The sequence below is a fragment of the Gopherus flavomarginatus genome, chromosome 1 (genome assembly GCF_025201925.1).
Source record: "Gopherus flavomarginatus isolate rGopFla2 chromosome 1, rGopFla2.mat.asm, whole genome shotgun sequence".
In the NCBI taxonomy this organism is placed as follows: Eukaryota; Metazoa; Chordata; order Testudines; family Testudinidae; genus Gopherus; species Gopherus flavomarginatus.
In genome coordinates this window covers 77,581,483-77,607,290 of record NC_066617.1, presented here as the reverse complement: position 1 = coordinate 77,607,290, position 25,808 = coordinate 77,581,483, and the positions used below count along the sequence as shown (strand labels likewise).

Here is a 25,808-nt window from a genome sequence, read left to right as displayed (position 1 = left end):
CCTCAGCGAGGCCAGCCAGGAGCACCCATGACAGCAGCAGACGGTACAAAACGACTGATAACTGTCATCTCATTGCCAGTTTACAATGGCAGATGGTGCAATAGGGATGGTAACCGTCTCTGCTATCTTGCAAAGGCAAATGAATGCTGCTGTGTAGCACTGCAGTACCGCGGCTGTCAGCAGCATCCAGTACACACACAGTGACAGTGACAAAAGGCAAAACGGGCTCCATGGTTGCCATGCTATGGCGTCAGGCAGGGCAATCCAAGGAAAAAGGGCATGAAATGATTGTCTGCCGTTGCTTTCTCAGAGGAAGAATTGAGTGATGACATTTACCCAGAATCACCCGCGACACTGTTTTTGCATTGGGATCTCAACCCAGAATTCCAATGGGCGAGGGAGACTGTGGGAACTATGGGATAGCTACGGGATAGCTACCCACAGTGCAACGCTCCGGAAATCAATGCTAGCCTCGGTACATAGACGCACACCGCCGAATTAATGTGCTTAGTGTGGCCGCGTGCACTCGACTTTACACAATCTGTTTTACAAAACTGGTTTATGTAAAATCAGAATAATCCCATAGTGTAGACATATCCTGAGTCTCCTATATCGGAGGTAAATGCCTTAGCCACCAAGCTATTGGGTATTCTTGGGGGAGGGGCTTGCACTATCTCCTGTTCAAATTCTTCCACTTTGTATAAAACACTAAAAATTCATTGGAGGAGGCATTTGAACTTGGGTCTCCCACATCCCAGAGAAGTGGCCTAACCACTAGGCTTCAGAGTCACTCTCACTTTTTGCATTCTCAGACTGCCTACTTGGTCAAGCCCCACAGATAAGAGGTGATAAAGCCTAGTTTGAGAATCCCACCAGGGCTTAGCCACAAGCTATAGTGTCAAGCTATTCAGCAGTGGCAGGGCCTACGCAGTTTTGCACATGCCCAGTGGTGATAACTTAGGCACCTAGGGGACTTTACTGGAAAACGTCAGGTGCCAAGGAATTTAAGTGCCTATAGCATTAGGCAGCAGTCAAGCAGGGATTCTAAGGACTCACTGATGTTTAAATGTTGGACTTATATGCCTATCTGCCAATTTAGGTGTCTAAGTTCCTTTATGGATTTAGCCCCAGGTGTTTAGTTCAACTTCTCTGCTCCCCTATATTTGCTGGCTGATGACAGACAGCCATGTGGATGCAGCTATATTGAATACCACAACTGTCCACGTGGACAGACCAAAAGTAGCAATGTGAGAAATGATAATACAATAACCAGCTAAAAGATGTCAGTTAAATACTTGAAAAAAGTCATATGTGCTACTGATACTATTATTTCCTCCAACTGCCCAGAGGCACTTACCTCATGTACAGATAGTGTTCCATTTTCAGTATAGAAAGCACAAGACACATTTTGGCAGGTTCCACAACAAACATGATGACTGGAAGAAGGAATGTATATTTGATGCTGTTAAAAAAGAAAAAAATGTTAAATGAACCTTTTTTTTTTTAACATATAGGTCACTAATTATAGGTTGGCATGGGAGTTTCCTTGTCTGTGTTCTCTCTCAGTAGAGATGGTCCCAAGTCACAACGTTTGGATGTGAATCAACATCCACATTCTTCAAAGTGTTAGGCAGGGACATGATCTGGTGTTTTGATTTAGGCCCATCTCTATTTTAGAGAGGTTACGAAAATGTAGACTTTTATTTTTATGATGAACCATATGATCTTTGCCTGTTCCTCAAATCTTTCTATATTCTTAGTTAAATGAATGAAGTCCATTTTGACTATTAAAACATGACATACCAAAACGAACAAACAATATAGGAGATCTATTTTGGTGAGATACATTTACTTTTTATGCTACACATTTACAACATAAGATTGCAAGAACGAAGACAAGCGGCTGAGAAAGAAAGCTGGGAATCAAATCTAAGAGAAAATGTGTTATTTATTAAAAAAGTAAAAAAGTGACACCAGGGAATAGGAAACCCATCCCACAAGGAAAAGGGAAAGCGTCTTCATGGCACATTGTCATTTTTACTTAAATTTGTGCAAAATGTGCCCACTATAGCCTCTGGAAGTATGAATAATAATTCAAAAACATCAATATTAGAGAATTTTAATATTTACAAAAATCATCTTCTTCCACTCCCTACAAAAGAAAATACAAAAGAAATTCAACCCACTCAGGCAACCTTCCTCAAGTAAAAGCCTAAGCAACTCAGTAAGCTTTACAATGTGCCCTGGAGGTTGGTTGTCAAAACGGCTAGAAAAGTCAAACCAAAGTGAACATCTCTCCACCGAGAATATCTTGTGTTTTGAGAGGAGTAGCACAGAACTCACAGCCCATTGAGAAGGTGGACTACAGTGGTATTAAGCTACCTTTGCATCCTTCCAACCCTCAGCTACTCTGAGACCTCAGCATAATTTATGCAGTCCTGGAGGCCAGTTTAAATTATGGCTTCCTCCCAGGGACATTCTATAGTTTTCAGCACTGCCCAGACTCTCCACAGTGCTATGTGCTGTGGTCCTGTGCTCGACACAATCCTCTTGCTTCTAGCCTGCCTCCTGGCACAGCCCCTATACACCTGCGCTTATGAAGGGGTCCCTGGAAGGCAGCCTTACAAGGGAATTCTCCCTAATGGGATACTGGGCTTTTTAGGACCCCTTTACACTTTTCCAGCCCCTTCATCTGGCCTAAAGGTGTGGAGCAGGGGTGAGGATCTTACCCTTTTTTTCTAAGATAGCTAAGGCCATGTCTGCACTCACCAGGGATTGACGCTGCTGCGATCAATGCAGTGGGGGTCGATTTAGTGAAGACCCACTAATTTGACTGCAGAGTGCTCTCCGGTCGACTCTGGTACTCCACCGGAATGAGAAGATTAAGATAAATTGATGGGAGAGCGTCTCCCGTCAATGCAGCACAGTGTAAACACTGCAGGAAGTTGACCTAAGCTACATTGATTTCAGCTACGTTATTCACATAGCTGGAGTAGCGTAACTTAGGTTGACTTACTGCGATAGTGTAGACAAGGCCTAAGACTCAAACTTTAAAAGTTCTTCATATCGTGGCAGTATAAATTATTGACTTTTTATAGGCAATCACGGTAGATCAACATCTATAATTTCCCCAAGAAGCAAACTGCTTAGCTATCTGTACACTATAGGACACATATGCTTTACTGGAGAAACACCATTAAATAATCGGACAACCAGGGCCGGCTCCAGCTTTTTGCCGCCCCAAGTGTCAAAAAAAAAAGAAAGCCACACTCGGCAGCACTTTGGCGGCTGCTCTCCTGCACTGCTTCATTCTTCAGTGGCAATTCGGCGGCCGGTCCTTCCCTCCGAAAGCGACTGAGGGACCCGCCACCGAATTGCTACCGAAGACCCAGATGTGCTATTCCCTTCCATGGGCCGCCTCAAGCACCAACTTGCTGCGCTGGTGCCTGGAGCTGGCCCTGCGGACAACAATTCTCTTCCTATATAAGCTGAAGTTTCTGAGTGGTCTTCAAGCCCCATGTAGAGTGCACTGCAAAAGTCTGTCTTACTCCCAAATGACATAATGTTCAAATATGAGAAAATGTAGTTAGAGGAATGGTTTCAAATTCTTTAGCAGAGATAAGCTAGTTTCTACATTTAAGAGGTTAAATACTACACAACTAAGGGCTGTCTATGCAGCACCACAGTCCAGACCACAGGGGTATGATTTGTAGAGTGTTGTAAGTGCCCCATATAGACCCCGCTGGCATGGACTAAAAGGTACCTAGTTCACTTTAGTGTAGTCCTGGACCTTTTAGTTCATGTCAGCAGAGTCTACATGGGGCAGTTTAGAGGGCTCTGCAAATCACAGCCTCATAGTCCAGACTGCAGCAACATGTAGACAAGCCCTAAGATAAGACCCCTAACCAAAGCCCCAGATCTGAATACTCCATGAACTTTCAGAAAGCGGATAGGGATCAATATCCATATCTGAAAGTTTGCAGTTCAGGTCCATTTCTACTTATAACTTGCAAGCCATTTGCAGCCTAACTGCCAGCCAGATTCCCCAAGTGGAGAATACTGTATCAAAGTTACTACTTCTCTAGTTTCTTGTGCTATCTACATACACAGCCTGCTGAAAATATGCACATATTTCTTACCTGCTGCTTATAACTTTTTGCCATGTAACCATTATTTTTAAATAACAGACTTGCAATTTGAAAAAAAACTCTTTGTTCCTGGCAACTTCTGAACTGCAAAATGAAAAATTTGTTTATAAAACTTAAACAAAAAAATCTCACTAAAGCAAGATTTGTCATAGGCCACCACCCAACAAACACAAGGTTACTGCCATTAAGTCAAGTTCTTATTATTCCACTTGCTGGATAGATGTATTGTTAAGCATCCTCTATTCAATCTTCATAATCTGTAATTAGGATGTTTTTGTTCACAAGTTACATCAGAATTGGATTTTAAAAACACTCACAGCATCACATTGTTGGGAACAGTTCACAACTGTAAAATCCATGGCATGATATCCTGTGCTGTGATCTTTTTCTTGTAAGCACTGTACTATGTAACAAAGATTTTCATCCAAATACTGAATCATAGATTGTCCAGGATTCAGCACAGTTACTTCTTGGAATAGGCACACATCATCCTTTTCTAATAATAATAATAAAAAGAAGAAGTGGGTCATTAGGAAAATGTTTTCCATTAAGCAAATTATCAGAATCTCATTCAAACAACTAGGACTAGATCCTGCACTTTGTGACAATTTTGACATTTACTACTACAAGTATGGATTGACCAAAGTAAGCTCCTTGACTTCCCATCCTGGAGACAAATTCTATGTTCCCTTACATCCAGTGCAATTTCACTGATTTTGATAGAGTTCTATGGAGATGAAAATCAGTGCTGAATTTGCCTTCTGCACTTTAAATATGCCACATTTAGATGTGTATATTTAGTTGTGAGACGGCTTCCTAGGCAGGAGGCAATGTGCTCTTCCAAAGCATGTGGTGCACTGCTCAGGACATACAGGGAAATGAAAAAGTCACTGGGATGGATTTTAAGCAACAGCCTGCAACTTTATTCACTTACAACTGAAAAGGGGTGGTATACACACACCCATCTCACACATAAGCCATTTAGCTGGGTCCACTGCAAGGTTACAGGGCTCCCATCATATAACCAAGAACCCAGGGTAAACCCTTCAGTCTACCTCCTAGGACTCAGATCACTTCTACGTCCTCTCATCCTCACCTCCTACTTTGCAAAAAGAGCAAAGTACCAACAGGGGGACCTTGGTCTGCAAAGACTTCAGGCCTCCCCTTCTTACAGGCACAAGATCCACCAGCAAAAATCCCAGGTCTCATTTGCCTCTGGGACATAGTCCTTTTAGCTTTTATCCATTCTGGATACCAGCTGCAAGCTGAGACAAACTGTAAATTCCTATATTATCATTTAATATCAGACTTCCAAATGCCTTTCTTCTTCATCCTAACTGCACGTCCACAATGCTGTGAGGAAGGCAAAAAACACACCGACTCTCTGCCATTTTGGCTCAACAGGAAAAAAAATTCCCCCCTGATCCCATAGCCAGGCGATCAGTCACACACGCAGCAGCCTTGAAACACAGCTCCCTATCTACGCTATAGGGAGGAAAGGCAGAGCAGCTGAAGAGGCAAGGGAGCTCCTGAAGTTTAAATTATTTTAGGGAGGGGCACAGGAGCCAATCAGCTCTCACTCTTCCCTCCTGGCTAACCAATAGGCTACAACAAACTGGGACCCAGGTCTGGCATTTTGGGGCATGTGCTGCCCACCTTCCCCCTCTTCCAGGAGCAATGCATTTCTTTTTCGGGTCCAACCAGTTATGTCCCTCCTAACCCACTGAGAGGGCTGAGGGGCATATCTCAGGCATGGGCTCTCCCCTCTTAATTTCCCTTATGGTGATAGTGCATTCTGACCAAACATTTCTACTCCAAACTCCTCTGCCCCAAGATGAGTGTGGGGCTGAGATTTTTCCCACTCATCAATCCCATATTTGGGGCTGGTAACTCAGTATCAGCGCATACATGGAAATTTTTTGTCCATGTTTAACACTTGATTTGGAATTTAATTGTTAAACCGGATGGAATGGGGACTTTCCTAGTATTTGGGAGGAAAAGAAAGCCTACAACATAACACTGCTTTAAAAAAAACCCTGAAAAGCTATAAAATGTACAACTACATAATGTTAATAATACTCCTGGCCTGGGGCTGAAGTCAGTCTTCATATTTTCTGCATTTCTCTAATATTTAACACTATGATAATCTAATTATCTATATATATTTAGTCTGCAAATCACAAAAATGTAGCTTTTCACCAATTAAACTTCTATCTTTAGAATTAATGTTGAGACATTATACACTGTAGATATAAAGTCACTTTAGTGTTTCCATCTTAGAAGGCCAGTATTGGTCCACTCCTGCATTGCTTGTGTGCTTTTGTTTAGTAAAACAAAAATTAATAACATTAAAAAGAAAAACAATTACCACACATGTACTGCATGCATCCACAAGCGCTATAAATGCTGTTGTCTATTTTTTGAACTTCTCCCTGTGTAGTAAGAAACATTTCAGAGTCAAATACATCAAACACAATTTATAAGGCTTACAAGAGACACCCTTTTCTTAAAACATACAAAGCTACTGCCACTCCAGCCTAAGCTTTGAGAAAGAGAAAATCACAATCCATTACAATAGACAGCAGATTGTATGGTTGCCAGATGCACTTCCTTTTGGTCTGAATATAATAACAGTGTAGCTGAATATGAATTTTAATTAATACTGACCTGAAGAAGAACTTTGAAACTTGCCTCTTTCACCAACAGAAGTTGGTCTGATAAAATAATATTACCTTACCCACCTTGTCTCAGTTTTAATTAGTTTATTTTTTAAAAATCTTTATTTACTTTATTTTGGATATACTTTCAAGTGACAAATCCTGGTTATTTTAATAATAAAGGTATATCTGGTCATAAAATACCACTTTGACAGCTCTGAAACCTCCTCCATGACTTCAGTGTAAAATTCTGTACTACCGTACATCTCTTGTAATTGGTTCAGAATTTGGCCTGTTATGATCTATATTACAATCCTTGCATTATATCCTTGCATTACATCTTCCTCATATGTAGAGCCCTACATAGATACAAACTTTATATCCGCGGATGCAGACATCTGTGGATATAAAGTGGATATCCACAGAAGTGCAGGGCTCTACCAGGAGTGGCAGCAGCGAAAATTGCAGCATGTTGGGCATCTGCTTCCAGGAGTCAGTACCCTCCTGGGCAGCTCCTCCAGCATGGCTGTACTGGCCATCCCTGCCCACTGGGGCAGGCACCAGGCTCATTGGTAGCTGTCACTGGTCGTGCTAGTGCGTGCAAGCGGCTCACACACTCCTGGATACACTAGCATGACCACAGACTGCTGCCATAGATATCCGCATCAGTGGATATAAATTTTGTATCCATGCAGGACTCTATGCATATGGGGGAGGGCATGTGATGGGAAAATATGCTTTTCACCACAGTGATAGTTCAGAGTTACACCATTCATTATCATGCATTTTCCAGGTTATAACAACTAGCCTATTTAAAACAAAATAGAAAATGAGCAAGGAGGCCAGTATATCTAAACTCTCATATGTTACAAAGGTCAAAGATATTTAATAACTTTCATAGGAAGCATATATTATTAACAAAACAAGCTAACATTCTTCTAGAAACAAAGCATGTTCATAAAGTTGATTTCTTTCAATAACAAAAATTAATTTTGTAACCAGTAAAATTTTAAGCATTGTCAGTATTGAACAAAAGTAAGATTACATTTTCTTCCCTTCAGTTAGGTCTGCTTAAAAAACACATAATCAAGCTTCTCCAGTGGACTGATGGTAGCAACACAGGATCTAAAATAGGGGGTTACAAGCTAGATTTGGAAGATAGGAGACAGTGTTTCAACACCTCCCCATTTTATAATCCATGTACTGGCAAATATATGATAGGCAGTGTTGGTATCCCCAATCCCATGGCCTATGATGACAAACTCAAGGAAGGGACAGAAACAATAGTGCATAAAAAGAAAGAGGGGAATCAAAACACCGGATGTTATTAAGTAACTAACAACTAAAGGAAATTTTCTTACCACTTTACAGGTTGGTACAGTAAAATTTTCACAGCTACATTCTAAGAAAAGAGGAACAAAAGTGTATCAGTCAAAAGATATTAACTTCTATTTATAAGTAACTAATAGAAGAACAAAAAATAATTACCACAGTGCCAGTCTGGACAACACTGTCCAGGTACTTTCTCTTTCACAAGTTGCATGTCAGCTGTGCAGTTCAGAAGAGGCATTAAACAAAGGTTCTCATCACAAACTAAATGGGGGGAAATGACATGGATCAACATGGATCAACTATTCTAACAACGTTGAAGGTTTTTCATAGAATTTTGTTATTACTGTTTAATATTTGTTAAGGTCCAATAGCATTCTTGGCAATGTACAAGGGACAAATAGAGAGACACGCCATGATTTCCAAAAGTTAGCGATTTTGGTTATCTCAGTTTTTGATGCCCAACGTGAATCACCTTTAAGGGTCTTACATTTTCAAAGTCTGCTGAATGCCAGTCATCTGAAAATTTTGCTCCATCAAAGCAACTCAAGTTGGTCACCCAGCAGTTGAGGCACTCAAAATCACTAGTAATTACAGGAGTGCTCTAGCTGTATATCTGTAAATAGTTGGTAGATAAGGTGTCGGTATACGGTGGCTGACCAGAGGAATGGAGTCACTTCAGAATGGTGGTGAACAACATTCCACTTCTTGTTGCAATGCTAATGTATGGGGATAGCGGTGAAAACTGAAACTTCTTCAGAGCCTATTAAGGGCAAACTGTGAAAGGGATGCCAAAATACTGCAATAACTTAGGACATTATACAATACTGAACATTTTATAATACTATATTTTTAACATTTGGATAAATTCAACTTTAGATGGAAAGTGTTGAATCAGTTGAAAAAAATAAATACTCAGCATATAATATTAACTAGATACAGGAAAACCTTTTAATTAAAAACAGCTAAACTTACCACAATGGTAACGAGGACAACAGGAACGCATGGTGCTAAGATCTACTGTGAGAATTTCCCCCTCATTACATAAAGGAACAGGCTCAATGCAAGACTCACAAACTAAAGTTAAAAAGAATAAACCAAATACAAAGTTTAAAATACATCATCAGAAAGTTGTTACATATGAGTTTTATTCTACCCACATTCTTCTACTGTGCTGGCCTGCCTGCCAACCAGCCAGCCCCTGGGTATCTAAGAAACTTTTATTGACTAACACATTTAAATAAAATAGATAATTGAATGCAGTGATACAGTAATGGTAGTATCTATTGCTTTATCTGGTGTTAAGATTTATCCTTAGACTGTTGCTACATGGACTGAAAAGATGATTGTTGGTGGGCTATAATCTATGAAGCTGCAGACTGAAGGCAAAGGTCACATAATTCTATAAATGAAATATGTCCAAATATTTTCAGACAAGCCCAATTTCTGTACTTGTGTGTGAAATGCCATCATTCTTTAGTGTGCAGTTCAGCAGTAACATTAAAAAAAAAGTAACCTAGGAATAAAGGCCACAAATTGCAAAATGATACATGCAAGTGGACACTTATAGCTGTAAGTGTCTGCCCAGGCCAGTCCTGTGACAGCATTCTCAGGCAGCCTTATCAAGTATGCAACTAGAGACCCGTCTCTTTTTATTTGTAGATAGCCTAATAACAGTGGTTCTTAAACTGTGGTCCAAGTACCCCAGGTGGAAGGGGGAAGTGTCTGCAGACTATATCTAAGGGGCCCACGAAAGACAGACTGAAAACTGACTGAACAGATTCAACTATATATACACAGACATTAGATTTCTAAAGGGGTCTTGTATCTCCATTCAAAAGTTTCTAGGGGTCCTCAAATGAAAAAAGGTTGAGAACCACTGCCCTATAATATCCTGTCTACCCACAAGGAAGGTAGTATAGTAAAGGCTTCTTACCACATAGATAAGAGAAACAACAAGGATCTTCCTGTTTTGCTTCAACAATAAACTGGTCCTCTCTGCACTCCGGACGGGGAGCATTGGGACATGCTAAGGGATCACATTCTACATAACAGACAATCAGTATCTCTCATAAAAAGTCACATGAGTAATCCTAAAATAGAAGAATCTATTTTCCTTAATTTTTTTTCCATTTTCTCTTCTCTTAAAACTAAATTGATGGGAAATCAAAACTGACAGAAAGAACAAATACAAAAATAAGTATAAACCCTAAGGATCAGAGCAGAAACAACATGAGGAAAAGAATAGAAACCTCTCTCATAAATTATTTACAGTGATCTGTTAATACAGGCAGAATCGTCATCTGGTACAATTACCAGACAATGTAGTGAAGAAAAATATACCCTTAATCTTGTTCCATATATCACTTACCACATTGGTATTGTGGACAGCAGGAAAGGGCACTATAGCCTACCATCAATTTTTCACCATTTTTGCATGTTGGAATAATAGCCTCACACAAAGTCATGTCACATTCTGAAAAAAAAATGGCATATGCAAATATTCATATATGTATGAACGTGACTAGACATTACATTTGTTGATAACTGGCAAGTGGTTACAAGTAGCTATCTAGATAGTGAAAATAACAGTTCAGCTATCCCATTTGCCCTTTATTTCCACAAAAATATTTCATTAACACATTAAAACAAGCATCTTATGACTAACATATCAGATACTTTTCAGAGCAGCAGTCATGTTAGTCTGTATCCGCAAAAAGAACAGGAGTACTTGTGGCACCTTAGAGACTAACAAATTTATTTAAGCATAAGCTTTTGTGGGCTACAGCCCACTTCATCAGATGCATAGGCATCTCAATTGACTGGCATCTTACAGTTGGTATGGCTACTTCCACCTTTTCATGTTCTCTATATGTATAAATATCTTCTTGCTGTATGTTCCAGTCTATGCATCTGATGAAGTGGGCTGTAGCTCAGGAAAGCTTATGCTCAAATAAATTTTGTTAGTTTCTAAGGTGCCACAAGTATACCAGATACTAGAATCATGCTTCTTTTGGTAAGAAACATGGACAGACAGAAAACTAGCATCTGACCATCAACTGACACTAAGCTGTTTTCTGGAAAAACAGTAACATGCCAATTCATGATTCACTTAGAAGAAGCAGTGATGCAAAGATGTAGAATCATGAAGATTCTAACAAGGCATTCTACTGTGCTGGCAGCTCACTGATGGAAATAGAAAATAAAATAGTTAACTACATAAGAGGATGAACAGTGTTGTCATTAAGGCAGAGGACATGGGATCAAGGAAATTTGGATTCACTTCCTGGCTCTGCCAAAAAGTCTTCTTGTGTTTCCTTGTGAAAGTCTCTCTGTCCCAGCTCCCATGTGTAAAACTGTGGTCAGTCAGAACACTTCCTTTGTCTCACCCTATGACTTGTCTATTTAGATTTTAAACCCTTCAGGGCAGGGACTGTGGACTACTCTGTGTACATAACAAACCTAGCACTAGGGGACAGCAATCTATGTTTCGGCCTTTTGCCAATACTGTTATCAAAAATACCATTATTTATTATTGCACAATAGAATACATAATGTGCAACAACTAGGGAGAATTACCTTAGGGTTTGCGTACATGAACATTTATACCATGGCAAGCTGGGGTGTGAATCTACCCCACACTAGCCTGCCGCAGTCTAACTGTCCATGTGCACTCTGCTGATGCATGTTAACAGCTTATAGAGTGCTTTGCTCTAGTCCTCTTTGGACCAGCTCAAAGAACATTAACAAACTGTTAACGTGCATCAAAAGAGTCCACACAGGTAGTTACACTGCGTCAGGCTAGTGCAGAGTAGATTCACACTCCAGCTTGCTGTGGTTAATTGTTCATGCAGACAAGCCCATACTCTTCTATTTAAAAGTGAGGACTGTTCTATCATATCCCTTCCAAGACAGGAATAATCTGCAAACTGTTTAGGAAAGTTTAGCCTATGTAAAATTAGCCTACATGACATAGACTATGTCGACACTAGCACTTTTGTCAGTAAAACCTTTGTTGGTCAGATGTATGAAAAAACACATACGCTCTCCCACCGACATAGCAACCATCGCTTGCTGGAAGTGGTTTAATTATGCCGATGGAAGAGCTCTCTCTCGTCGGCAGAGAACAGCTACATAAGAGGCCTTACAGCAGTGCAGCTCCAGTGGTACAGTAGTAAGGTCTCTAGTGTAGACACAGCCTTAGAAACCAGAGTCCCATTTTCAAAAGTGACTAAGACAATTAGGAGCATAAATCCCATTGATTTTCTGAGAGACATTGGGTCCTACGTGCCTTCAGGTGTGCCTACAACTGTGTTTAGGCTTGGGCTAGAGACCAAGCTCTGGGACCCCAGGAGTGGGAAGGGTCCCAGAGCTCAGGATCCAGCCTGAGCCCAAATGTCTACACTGCAATTTTACAGTCCCACAGCCTGAGCCCCAGGAGCCCAAGCCAGCTGATGCAGGCCAGCCACTGATGTTTAGTTGCAATGTAGATATACCCTAAGTCACTTTTGAAAATAGGTTTTTCACTCTTAAGTCAAATAGGCATTTTTGAATGTTTTACCCTGAACCCTGCCTGTAAATCAAACCATGTCAATAAATGTGTAAACACCTCTTTAGCACATTTGTTATGGAAAATATGTTTGGCTGCATACTTACCGCAAACTTTCTTTGGACAGCAAGCCCTCTGTTCAATTACATTAACGATAACTTCACCTTCCCTCTCACAGACTGGCAGTGGGTCTTCACTGCATTCTGGTTCTATAGCAATAACACTTCCATTCTCCAAACAGTTATACATACAACATCCTTTAATGGACCCATTCCAAACCTCTCCAGCAGAACGAGGCTGTCCTTCATTATCTGTACATGCTAAGGAAGAAAAACATCACTTCCTTCAGACCTGTATTTAGCACAAATTTATTCCAGACTAGTACTAATAACATGTCAGCTGGAAAACCTCATGGCATAAAAGGATATGCAATATTTTATCAAGTATTTAATTGAAAGGTCTGCATTGTTTTCTAAAACACGATTGAATCTGATATATTGAAAATTACTAATTTAATTGATCTATTCTATTAACAGAAACTCTATGTGGTACAGAATGCCAGTTCCACTGAATGGTATGATAGCTGATATGCATAACACCAGAGTTCAAGTTTCTGCACATACTTCCTCTTTGCTTCTGGGAGAAATTCAAGGAGTCAGTGACTAACTTTACAGCCTTGAATTGTCTGGGTCCCAGAAATTACCTCTCTACTGATACATCCTTTTATGCAGTGTAGTTATAGTTTGTCAGTCCCAGGGTACTAGAGATACAAGGTGGGTGAGGTAATATATTTTATTTGTGGCTCTAAAGCTTATCTCTCTCACCAACAGAAGTTGGTCCAATGAACGATATTACCTCGCCTACTTTGTCTCTCTGATACCTTCTCATGTCATTTAGATCCTCTAAGAAGCATTTGCTGTCATAACCTAGATTTGAATGGCCTGAATCTTCCTACCTCATCCTCACAGAGCCACAAACCCTGAGTAAGTGTCCAAACTCACTCCTTTCATTGAATCTATTTAGAACTCAAAAACAATACCACGAGATAAACTTCAGCCTAAGCTTCCTACCTGCGACTGGCATTTAAAACCATTTGATCCAAATAGACACCGCCATTCCCTTTACACATTGACAATTTAGTGGGAGAATTAAATTTGACATAAATTCAGTCATTTTGTGTGTCCAGCCAATATTAGCTGAAAACCAAATACCATATCATTAAAAATAATTCTTAGGACTTTGAAAGGCAAGGCCAAATAGTTCCATGATTGCAATTTTGCTAATTAAAGTGGGAGGATGTGATAGGAAGTTAAGAGACCATGAAAATGGAGGGGAATACGTAAATAGCCAACCTGGACTTTAAGTGCCCCTAACATATGTTTTATTGTTGTTATAACTAAAAATACTAAAAATGCTTTGCTAATAAAAAATGAGCAATTTGCTAAAGCTAAAAAATTCTGTGACCGGCTAGGGGTTACTAAGGTGACCCACTAGGAGTAACCATAAGTTATGTGCATTATTTAAGTCAATTATAAAAAATTAAGTACAAAAATACACTTTGGAACCGTTCAAGGAAGCTTTTCTTTGAGCAAAGACTGACATCTCCCCAGCAGGTGGACAAAAGTAGGGCCCGCAAAAGCCTGGCTGTTGATCACTGGAAACCATCTCACACTTAGGATAACTATAACCTGGGATGCTCTAAACCTGTTGCTACAGCATCTGTGTATGTACGTGAGACTCAGTAAAGAAGGAGTTTTCAATGAAAGCACTCTTGTTTGTACCAATCATTTATCAGACTGAGGAGCTGTGTCCCCACTGATTTGTTCCTGACACCACCTGAAAAAACAAGTTAAGTTACCACAGTTTGGGGTTCTAAAAACCCCAAGGAATGGAGCTAATTATATTCATTTTCCAATATGACTCACTGGTAATTAGTCTGAATTTTAACACAGGATTATAACTAGAGCTGTCATGGAGGATTACAGTTTTTCTACGTTTAATTTTGTTTCAACTCAGAATAAAAGCCAAACATTTTTAAATTCTTTGGTTCTGGGGCAGTCTGCTTGGTATGGTGTCCTGGAGCTGCAGACCCCGGAAGCTGGGGCTGCCAAGGAGCCATGACAGCCTAGAAGCCTAGGCTTGCCAGAACAAGCTGTCAGGGGCAGTCACTGGCCGAAAAGCACCACCAAATTACAAACATCTTGAACAAAGGGTGGACACAAAGCCACTCAATATAGAGGACAGGAGCTATTCTTTGTTTTTCTTCTTGGGTGCACTAAGAAAGGGAACAAGTTGTAGGAACACAGAAAGAACATCCTAGTGGAATGGCCCTTTAACCAACAATAGGGATTGCACCAAGGACCTGCACAGATGAAAGCATGAATCTCTACAGCTTGAGCTAAAGAGCCAAGTGCCGTATCTGGGGCTGTAAAAGATTCACATTCTCTGGTGACTGGGCAAAGATAGGGTACATAACTTACTATGAGATGTCAATATAACCCACCAGTTAGTGGGTTATATTAACATACCTACTCAGCCACTCTGCTCAGCTTTACTTACCACATTTTTCTTCAGGTATGCAGAGATCAGAGTCTGTTCTATGGAGAATAGTTCCATTTTTACACACACAGTCTTCTCTTAAATAGGAGCATGGGGATTCTTCATAGAACCATTTATTTAGGCACGTTTTGGCTGCGCAGGGTTGCACACAAGGTTGGTATTCCTTGCCATCAGGACAACCCAGAGCTAGAAGTCACACACAGAGGAAATAAAGTATTGCTTTCATTTTCAAAGGGGAAAATATGTAGTAAAAGCAACATGTTTATATAATAAAAAGCATGTTATTTACATTTTTAGCAATGTAAATTACAAAATTATGCTTTAGGAATACATATGACTAATTCAGTCAAGATTAGAATTAAGTTATAACATATTTAATGAAAGGCATAACTTTAAAGTTTTAAGAAATTTTACCATGACTTAACAAGGCTGTGACTGAAAGGGCAAATCTTCTGACAATAATATGTAAAAAGAAAAAATTGCTGGCTAGTATACAAGACACAGAAATGTTTCAGTGATAGGAAATTATGTCTGGAGATAGAATAGTGTTATTTACTTACAACAGTAATCTGGTGTCCTCCACTTAATGCAGATATTATGTTTGTTGCACAAAGCCACATATGCAGAAAGTGCGTCACATTCATAATTCCAAAAGTAAGTATTGTTGATCCACATCTTCTCACAAAAGTCCTGTGGTGAAACCTAGAATTACATTTTAATTGAGATTTAATAAGAACAACTTTTTGTAATCAAAGTTTCTAATTAATTACAAGAAATATTACCACTGTAGGGGAAAAATTCATCAACGATCCGTGACTGACAGGAATTCAATACCTTTTCTGTTTCTGATCATTACTTCTATGATTCTACACCTTCCTCAATTTTGTATGCTCACTACTAGGCAGTTTTGTTACAGATCCTTCTTCACTTTTTGAATTTTGTTTCATTTAACTTCTGTGAAGCATATAGTATATTCCATCCTCTCTGGCTCTGCCAGTTTCATGTGCACATGAGAGAATAAACTTCATTCTGGCTGAGGCAAGTGTTCCTGGCTTTGACACAATGTCAAACACTGATGCAGCTCAGAAATGGAGCACACAGGTTCGATGTATCAGTGCTCCTGACAGCTCCGTGAGGAGTGGTATTCAGAACCCAATGGTTTTGTCATGTATTTTGACTACCTGACCTACCTCTGAACTATAAGCTAAAGACATCAAAGTGTATAAAGCAAAGACTACCCCCACCTTTTCCCTCCTGCTGCCAAATTGCTTTCCACAGCTCCCTCCTCTCTTGATCCTGTCAGGTTTCTTCAGATGACACCTACTAAAATGTCACTCAATTTTTCTCCTCAGCCACTCCTTCAATCTGAGTTCCCTCCATTTTCTCCCTTCATATAGGAGTGGGGCAAAGACAGGAAACATCTCTGGAGCTTGAAGGAAGGGGGTGAGCTGCCCATGATGCTGCTCACAGTTGGCTGGTCTACAGTCAAGCAGATTTACAGGGAAGGGCAGAGCAGGGCAGAACAAACCACAGAGAAGCAGAGGTAGGAAAGAACAAAAATAAAATCAGGAACTGGAATCTGGACCTTTGCTCCTACCCTGCGAAAGCACCAGATGGAAAAGAAGTTTTGAGGCTTGTCTGCACAGTCCAGCAATGTGCACCACAGGGGAGTGAGTTGTGAAGTGCTCTAAAGTATAGATCCTGCTGATGTGCTCTAAAAGGTCTCATTAACATATTCCTGTTTCATGGGGTCTACATGGTGCCATAAGTGACATGTGTGTGTAGGGGGGGGAAGGAATGCAGGGTCACATGCCCCCCAGATTTCTTCCAAGCAGGGCTGAGGGGGACATGCCTGGGAAAGGCACCAGCACTGAGCTCTCCCACTGAGCCCCACTAGGTGGCGCCCAGGGCAGGGACTTGAGACCAGCTGGTAGCAGCTGCAGTTACTACAGCTCAACAGTGAATCCAGCTTGGGGTGCATGTGCAAGGATGCAGAAGGGAGCTCAGGGCAATGTAGGAAAGGAGAGGCAGTAGAGCCCGGGGGCACTGGGGGCCAGGAGGAATACAAGTGCAGTTCCACTGAAACTGTGACAATAATATTTTATTTCATTTTTTTCCTAAAGGCTCTAATCCAGCAGAGTACTTAAATGTGCTTAAATCCAGCACTTGAGCAGTTCTCTTGATTTCAGTGGGACTAATCACATGCTTATAACTGAGGATATGCTAAAGAGTTTGCTGGATTGGAATCTTAATGTCAAAATATATTATAGTGAATAATAAGAACTGGAAAGTCACACTTGTATCTTGTAATCTTAATAACAAAAGTGGGTCAGTTGTGAAGCTTCAATCCAAATTCAAATACCTAAACTTCAGATCCAAACCTAAGCCACTTCACAAGAGTATTGGGATTTGGAGTTCTGAATTGGTCCATCACATAATTAAACCTGAACTGTGAATCTTAGAATTGTAGGACTGGAAAGGACCTCAAGAGGTCATCTAATCCAGTCTCCTGTACTCATGGCAGGACTAAGTATTATCTAGATCCTGACAGGTGTTTGTCTAACCTGATCTTTAAATCTCCAATGACAGAGATTCCACAACCTCCCTGGGCAATTTATTCCAGTGTTTAACTACCCGGACAGTTAGGAAGTTTTTTGTAATATCCAGCCTAATGTATTCTAATATTCTAAATATTCCCCTTTGCTGCAATTTAAGCCCATTGCTTCTTGTTTTATCCTCAGATTAAGGAGAACAATTTTTCTCCCTTCTCCTTAAAACTACCTTTTATGTAGTTGAAACTGTTACATCCCCTCTCAGTCTTCTCTTCTCCAGACCAAACAAACCCAATTTTTTCAATCTTTTCTCAGGGTCATGTTTTTCTAGACCTTTAATAATTTTTTTTTTGCTTTTCCTTAGACTTTCTCCAATTTGTTCAGAAGAGACATCATAACTACCAGGAGGGTTGGCATGATATTTCTGATGCCCAAGACAGCCAAAGTCTCCCTGTAAAGCCAGAAGAGAGAGCAGATTCAAATAGAGGGGGGAAATAATTTTATGTGGTTAAATTAGAATGGATTCCTGACATACTTATTGAATGCTGATATTATCACAAGAGCTCTAAAAGATCATATCAACTGATCGGTTTGCAAATATCTCTGTTCCTCAAATTGATAGACTATGTCAGAGCAATCCAGAGTTTCTTCATGTGTAGCTCTCTTTTAGAACAAAGGGGACATGATAACAGTTTTCAAGTACATAAAAGGTTGTTACAAGGAGGAGCGAGAAAAATTGTTGTTCTTAACCTCTGAGGATAGGACAAGAAGCAATGGGCTTAAATTGAAGCAAAGGCAGTTTAGGTTGGACATTAGGAAAAACTTCTTAACTGTCAGGGTGGTTAAGCACTGGAATAAATTGCCTAGGGATGTTGTGGAATCTCCATCATTGGGAATTTTTAAGAGCAGATTGAAAAAACATCTGTCAGGGATGGTCTAGATAATACTTAGTCCTGCCATGAGTGCAGGGGACTGGACTAGATGACCTCTTGAGGTCCCTTCCAGTTCTATGATTCTATTACATCAAAACTTGCTCTAGAAATCAAAACTCCTTTGCCTTTTGAATGACTGCCCTGAACGCTGCTGCATACCACCAGAACCTTTAAATTGTGCATCCCCTCCTCCCCCATCAGCAGTTACCAGTCACTTCCGCATGGAGCAGGTAAAGAGCAGCACTTTAGAGTGCTCTACGATTTACACCCTTCTGGTGCACCATATAGGCAAGCCCTTGGGAGTGAGCAAGATTGTACAATCATATTTCTTCTCCTCATAAACTTATTTTCTCATTTCTCTTCCCCTGCAAACCATGCCTACTCTGCCTTTATTGTACCAGCTACCTCTAGTGGCAGCTGATGTACTGAACTATGTAATTACTAAAAGTACTGAAAATAAACACTCTGTAAGGATATCACAAGCGTAGGAGTGACTAGGTTAATGTCTATGTGGCTCAGATACTTCTGTAAGTCTGAACTGGATGCTATTACATTTATTAGAACCATTAGGCCTTCACTCCGAGCAACATGCTTCTTGATCATGTACTAAACATTACCCTTTCTGAACAATACTTCAGTGTTAGGCTGTTGCTGTGGAATCTCTACCTTTTATATGTTCTTTTCAACTATGGCATGGTACTTCGAGGATCCACACGTTCACAGCGTGTTCTCACTGTATTGTTAGATCAAATTAGTACACTCAAGTTACTCTATTCGAGCCAGGCTAGTTCCAGACAGAATAATCATGCTGAAGCTATACAGGCAGCTGATGAGGAGTTGTAACTCCTCATCCCCACTGCATTACTAGCTCAAGCTTCTGCAGCACTTGGACTTCAACACTTCCTCATCTACTCCCCCATCGCTCCCTCCAAGGCTGGTTACCTAGAGCTTAAAGCACCACCAATTAGCTCAAGCTAAATATGTGTGTGGATGGACAGGAGTTGGATTGGGGCAAAACCTGAGGTACAGCTCAAGCTAACAAAGCAGTGAAGAAAAGCCCTCAGAGATTTGCAGGTAAGGAGACCATCTGAGGTTACCCATGAGCAACATGGAGGAGGAATTAATTCTGTCAGTCCCTTCACTAAACATTGGAAGCAAGTGAAATGTAAAAATAAGTATTATACATTATATTTTTATTATAAATTTTATTAATTTAGACTTGGAACTGCCTATTTCTTTGTACTTACTTTTTTGTGACATGGAACAAAAACTCTTCTGTTTAACAGCTCCATACAGTAAGTGCAGTTATCTTCAGTACAATTTCTAACTGGCCTCCTGGTTGTTACATCAACTGATTTCTCAATTTCCCAACTTTTAATAAATGCTTCAATTTCTTCCAGATCTGTAATTATAGTCCTATTTTGCATCTTGAGGTCATCAACTGGGTCTCCATTACACACACCTTAAAACAGTGTGTCATATTTAGTGAATAAATATAGCACATTTGTTCTTCAATTAAAGAAAAGTGCAAAGGATAAAGTAATGTTAACAATGGAGCAAATTCGTTTGTAAACAATTTTATTTGCAATAGCCTATTGCATTTTCAAAAGTTAGAATTTCATTAGTATGGTTTTAATTTTTATTGGGCACACTGTCACATCAACAATATTTTAGCTAGACAGACAGATCATACAGTTCAATTAAAAACTTTCTCAGATGTGGATTAATTGAAAATAACGGGTACTAATATATATCACAGGCAGAATGGCAAACTCACTCAGATTGTGCCAGATTCTGACACCCTTACTCACATTGAGTAGGACCTAATTCCACAAGTCCAATTATTAATTTAAATAAGAGTGCTTATGCAAATAACAACTCACTGTGATAGACTGCAATATCCCGGACAAATCTTCTTGAATTAAGTTTAACATCTTTGGAGTTCATTGTTTTAAAAATGCAAATATGTACTATTCTGGGATTGCATGGAACTTTTTTTTAGCAGGAAGACAGGATTAATGCAATCTCTGAGAGATATGAGGAACTTCAAAGCACACTTTGGGACAATAAATATAAAGTGGATTTCCTAGGAAATAGTTGGGGGTGAGGGAAATGCAAATACTCACTTCAGATCCATGCTTTTGAAGCTGGAGAGAGAAACCAATTGTTGCTAATTACCTGCTCCTGGCAATCCCAGATCAAAGACCCTTAAACTACATAAAGGGTGAACTAAATATATCATGAGTGTGCTAGTTCTGATCTGAGGCTCTTATGAACTTGTCACCACAAGAGACCCCTTTGGGAAGGTTTGAAGACTCACTTGCCAGAACCCATATGGAAGACAGGCATTGGGAGGGGGCAGAATCTCTGCTAATCTTATTAGCATGTGTATAGGTTCTTCTATTGTTTTAATATGTTTTTCTGTGTTTTTACACTAAGAATAAACAAGGCTTGCAATAGGAAGTGCTATGTGGTAACTTAGAAGTGTGGACAGGTACACTGTAAACTCTCTGAATATAAAGTAAGCAGGCTTGCTTAGGCAGAGTCTCTTGCTGGGAATAATGCAGGGTACTGTCCAGCCTGCAGATACCCCACTCAGAAGGGAGACAGATGGATGTCTGCACCCAAGACAGGCGACGGCCAGGTAATCCAGAAGCTTGAGAATGAGAGCTCTTGCTGTACCACTAAGGGGAAACACAGGTGCCCTGAACTGTGGCACGCACCTTGGGCAGGAAAGAGCTCATAATCTGGCATAGTATTTGGATTTATCTCAACATTTCTAAACACTATAGTTATCAAAAGTAATTTAAAACAAAATTGAATAAATTACCCTCTTTACCACAAATACTTGGTATTACTTGATTTCTCAGTGCAGAAAGATGCATCTAGCATATTTTAAAAATTAATGTTCCCTATTCTCTTATGAATTTGCTATTGTATGGAGAGACAACAGATGCAATTTCCATACTCAAAGACAAGTATTTAGAAATCACTATCTTCCTATAAATCTATATTATACAAAGTCAACAATAAAATGGTAGAATTCGAATCTTTATGGATGGAGTTTGATTTAGCAAATAAGCAGCAGAACTCTGTACAGCCAAGGTGACACTGAATATTTTTGTTTGGGGAACGGGCAGCTGGGGTTCCTAGGTCTTTTTTATTATTATCTAATTGTTTTGTTTCCTTTTCTTCCCAGGCCATAGAGCACCTTTTAATTTCTTCTTGAGTCATTATGAACTTTTAATTTGTGTTTATGTATTTTTAAAGTCCTGGTAGGCATGATTTGTGTCTTGAGATCTTTCTGATGTGTCTGTATGTAAAACAAATTTGTAATTATGGTGCAATTACAGTAGCTGGATGATTTCATTGTCAAACTCTACAAATTTTGCTTCATACAATTTAAACACCAAAGTCTCATTTAAAATCTGATTTAACATGCATGTATGTTGATGATAAACGTAGTCCAAATTACCCACTATGTAGAATATTTCCACACCATAAATTTCATAAGTTTGGATTTATAGGGTGATATTCCCAGGAGTTTTGTCATTGACTGCAGAGAAACCAGGATTTCACATATTCTTTCCTTCAGGTAACAGAGTTCCCTATAACACCTTTCTTGACCCTGACCACTCAGCACCACCACATCAACCACCATGGCAGTAAGGTTTGTGATATGGTATCCCCTACTGTCACTGCCTACCTATGGGGACACAGGTCACATCATGAAGGGGTACCCACACTAATCAATGCTGAAATTGATTGATGCTTGGAAGAATCAGAGTGTGGGGTGTGGCGGATTACTGGGCCATCTGTCTTCAACCCTCTCCCTCCCAAGTCATGAATCCATATCATCATGCACTCCTACAGGAGGTTTTCATGGGACTGAAAGAAAGGAAAGCATGCATCAAAGCCAGCACTTCCCATCTCCCCTGGATTTACAGCTTTTTGCTCTTCTCAGCCCATGGGTGAGCTTTTGGCTTTAAGTACTTGATTTGCTTAGACATGGAGCAGCAGGTTTGTATACTTTCTGGTGGTGCCCAGAATGGGTCCAAGTCCCCTCCTCACACACACACGCACACACACACACAGACACCTGCCTAAGGGTCTAGAAGGGAGTTTGGGTGCAGGATGGGATTCAGGCTCTGAGAGAGAGTTTGGGTACAGGAGAGGTGAGGGGTCAGGCTCTGGGAGGGAGTTTGGGTACAGGGTGTGGGCTGGGGCAGAGGGTTGGGTGCAGGAGGGGGCAGGCTCTGGGAAGGAGTTTGGGTGCAGGAGAGGGTGCGGAAGGTGGACTCTGGGAGGGAGTTTGGGTGTGGGGTGCAGGCTCTGGGCTGGGATCAGCAGTGAGGTGCAGAAAGGGGGCCGGGGGCAGGGTCTGGGCTAGGGCATGGCATTGGGGTACGGGAGAGGGTGAGGGGAGCGGCACTTATCTTGGGAAGCGCCTGAAAGCGAACTGCACACCTCTCTGGCAGCAGCTCCTAGGTAGGAGGGCGGGGAAGGGGTGTCTCTCTGTGCCACTGCCTGCAGGCACCACCCATGCAACTCCCATTGGCCACAGTTCCTGGCCAATGGGAGCTGCAGAGCTGGCACCCAGGGAGGGGCAGTGCTCAGAGACACACACACATCCTCCAAGGTGCAGGGACGTGCTGGATACTTTTGGAAGTGGCACAAAGCGAGGGCGGGCAGGAAGCCACCCTAGCCCTGCTGCGCTGCCGGTGATGGCAGGGTGGGCAGGGACCACTGGGCCCCTTTAAATTGCCTGGGAGGTGGCAGGCAGGGCTGGGAGACGCTCTGGGGCAGGTGCGTGGGGGCCCTGAATATTCCTGGAGCCTGGGCAGCACAGGCCCATAACTCACTGCCACTGGCTTAGGCTATAGATTTTATCTGTTGGAATTAACATTGACCTGTTATTTTGAAATTAATTCTTTTAAAAATAATAAAATAATTTGAAGTTTAACTCGTGAATTTTATTTGTATAGAGCAGTAATTGTTAAATTACATTGTGACTAGTATTGAGCAGTATTTATACAAAAATTAAAATACCTCTTTACACTTAGGATAATAATGTTATCTTGTCCTTTGAATTTGACTACAAAGAGCTAAAGGGAAGAGAAAAGCTTTTAAAACTAATCTGTGACTCCAAATCGGAAAATAAGAATTGAAAAAAGAAAGAAAGAAAGAAAAGCTATATTATTCAAGACTGTTCCTGCAATTTTCTGCACTAGCAACTGTTAATTATCAGTGCTCCAGAGATTGAGGAACAGAGTGTCCTCACTCTTAGAACACTTTTGCTTTAACCACAGTATCCCAGTTTTAATAAATATTTCTCAGTAGCTGTTGTGTTTATGTGCTTCCACATCAATATTCATTACACTCTGCAGAAGTTATATCCAAATTAAATGTGTTATACGGTCGAGTTGCTGTATCAAATCAATAACAATTTTATATGTCACATTAGTTATGAATCTTTATTTTTTGTTTTCTTCCCTATTAAATCTGTTGATGTGCCTCTTATGTCGAAGAGCATAGTAAGACATCAATTTAGGGATGCACTCAGTACCTCATGAGGCACAGATAGTTTTACCATGGTTATTTTTCTCCCCTTGCATAGCTCTTTTTTCCTATATTTTTTCATTCTGACGACTGAAAACCACTGTTTTTGCTGTCCCTAAGCAAAAACAGTTGTGGATTAAGGAACCATAGCAGGCCTGTGTCTACAAGGGAAACAGCTCCTTAGCCAAACCCACAGATTTGGTAATTGCTCCGATCATCCCAGGGCTAGACCATTTCTTCCTTTACAGTGGATGGGGCAGAAAGCCCTTCAGGAATTAGTATCCCTTTGCAAAGCCCACTGAATGCACTGCCCCCACCTCAACTCATTCCTTGGCGGTTTCTTCCGAGCACAAAATTTGGCTCCTTTTGTTCAGTGGATTTCATTAATATTTTTGCATGCAGCCAGTGCTTTTGATGGGTGCACGTCAAATAGAGATAAATACATAAAATGTAGTGAATAATTATTTACCCTGATATTATTTAAACAGGTGCTTTGAAACACAAGTAACGTTCATTGATAGATTATGGATCCAATCCTGGGAGCCCAGATCAGGTAGAATTTTCATTAAAATTAATGAGAGTTTCATATCAGAAGGACTTTAAGACAACAGATAACAGCTGATAAATCTTGATTGGCAGCAGCATTAAGAAGTAGGTATCTTACAACTTTTAAGTGAGAGAAGACTAAAAAATAAAAAACTTTAGTGAAAAAAATATAATACAAACAAAGATTAATAGAGAAGATAATCTTACCACAAAGTCCTTCTGTCTTGGTAGATGTGTTAGAATGTAAGCCATATTGTATATCTATAATGCCTGTAACATGAGCCCACTTAATGCTAATGCCAGCAGGTGTGTTAATGACGTACATGGCACCAGTATCCTGAATACACAGTCCATGTTTTGAGAAAGGTAAAGGTTGAATTACAGAATCCACTACTACCTAAATAAACCAAATATATTTTGTAATGAACAGCAGAATTCCAGAAACACACTTAATGAAATAGCAAATACCATTTGTATTTTATTGTTTTAGATTGTTTCCATCACATTTGTTAGAGGTAGTCAGGGTGTGCAAATCATGTCATTTCTAATCAACCTCCATCTCCTATAATTGCAAAGAAAGTAGGCAATGAGAGAAAATGATGAAGGAAGAATCTTTTGTAATTATGAAGACAGGAAATCTTGCTTGATCCCATACCCAACTGCCCAAATAAGAAACTCATCCTGCTTTCTTCATTTTTTCCCTTTTTTTACTTATTATTGACTAACAGGGAGATAATGGATTAAACGTAGAACTGGAGATCAGAAACTCAACAAGTCTAGGAACAGTTCTCATTTTGGTTCCATTTTGAACATCTTTTATGAACGTGTTTTGCAGAGCTTCCACCAACATGATCAAATCCCTGGTGCTTCTTCAAAAGTCTGTGAAATTGGGCCAAATATTGGTTTTATAAACCAACCAAAAACTAATACATTTTTCTTGGTTTGAGGTTTCATCACAAAAGAGTCTCACAGCTTTG

The 25,808-nt window shown here is 40.2% G+C and overlaps 1 protein-coding gene across 1 annotated transcript in view; it reads right to left on the bottom strand.

The window, feature by feature from the left end:
- OTOGL (otogelin like) overlaps positions 1–25,808 on the bottom strand; it is a 135,739-nt gene that overhangs the window by 14,977 nt on the left and 94,954 nt on the right. The window contains exons 41-53 of the mRNA XM_050934069.1: positions 25,039–25,228; positions 19,974–20,188; positions 15,803–15,944; positions 15,243–15,428; positions 12,791–13,003; positions 10,506–10,610; positions 10,071–10,178; positions 9,110–9,211; positions 8,294–8,398; positions 8,167–8,207; positions 6,517–6,580; positions 4,466–4,644; positions 1,358–1,462 (exon numbers count right to left, since the gene is read on the bottom strand). Of these exons, the coding sequence (XP_050790026.1) occupies positions 1,358–1,462; positions 4,466–4,644; positions 6,517–6,580; positions 8,167–8,207; positions 8,294–8,398; positions 9,110–9,211; positions 10,071–10,178; positions 10,506–10,610; positions 12,791–13,003; positions 15,243–15,428; positions 15,803–15,944; positions 19,974–20,188; positions 25,039–25,228 (1,755 nt within the window). The remainder of the gene's footprint in view (positions 1–1,357; positions 1,463–4,465; positions 4,645–6,516; positions 6,581–8,166; positions 8,208–8,293; positions 8,399–9,109; positions 9,212–10,070; positions 10,179–10,505; positions 10,611–12,790; positions 13,004–15,242; positions 15,429–15,802; positions 15,945–19,973; positions 20,189–25,038; positions 25,229–25,808) is intronic.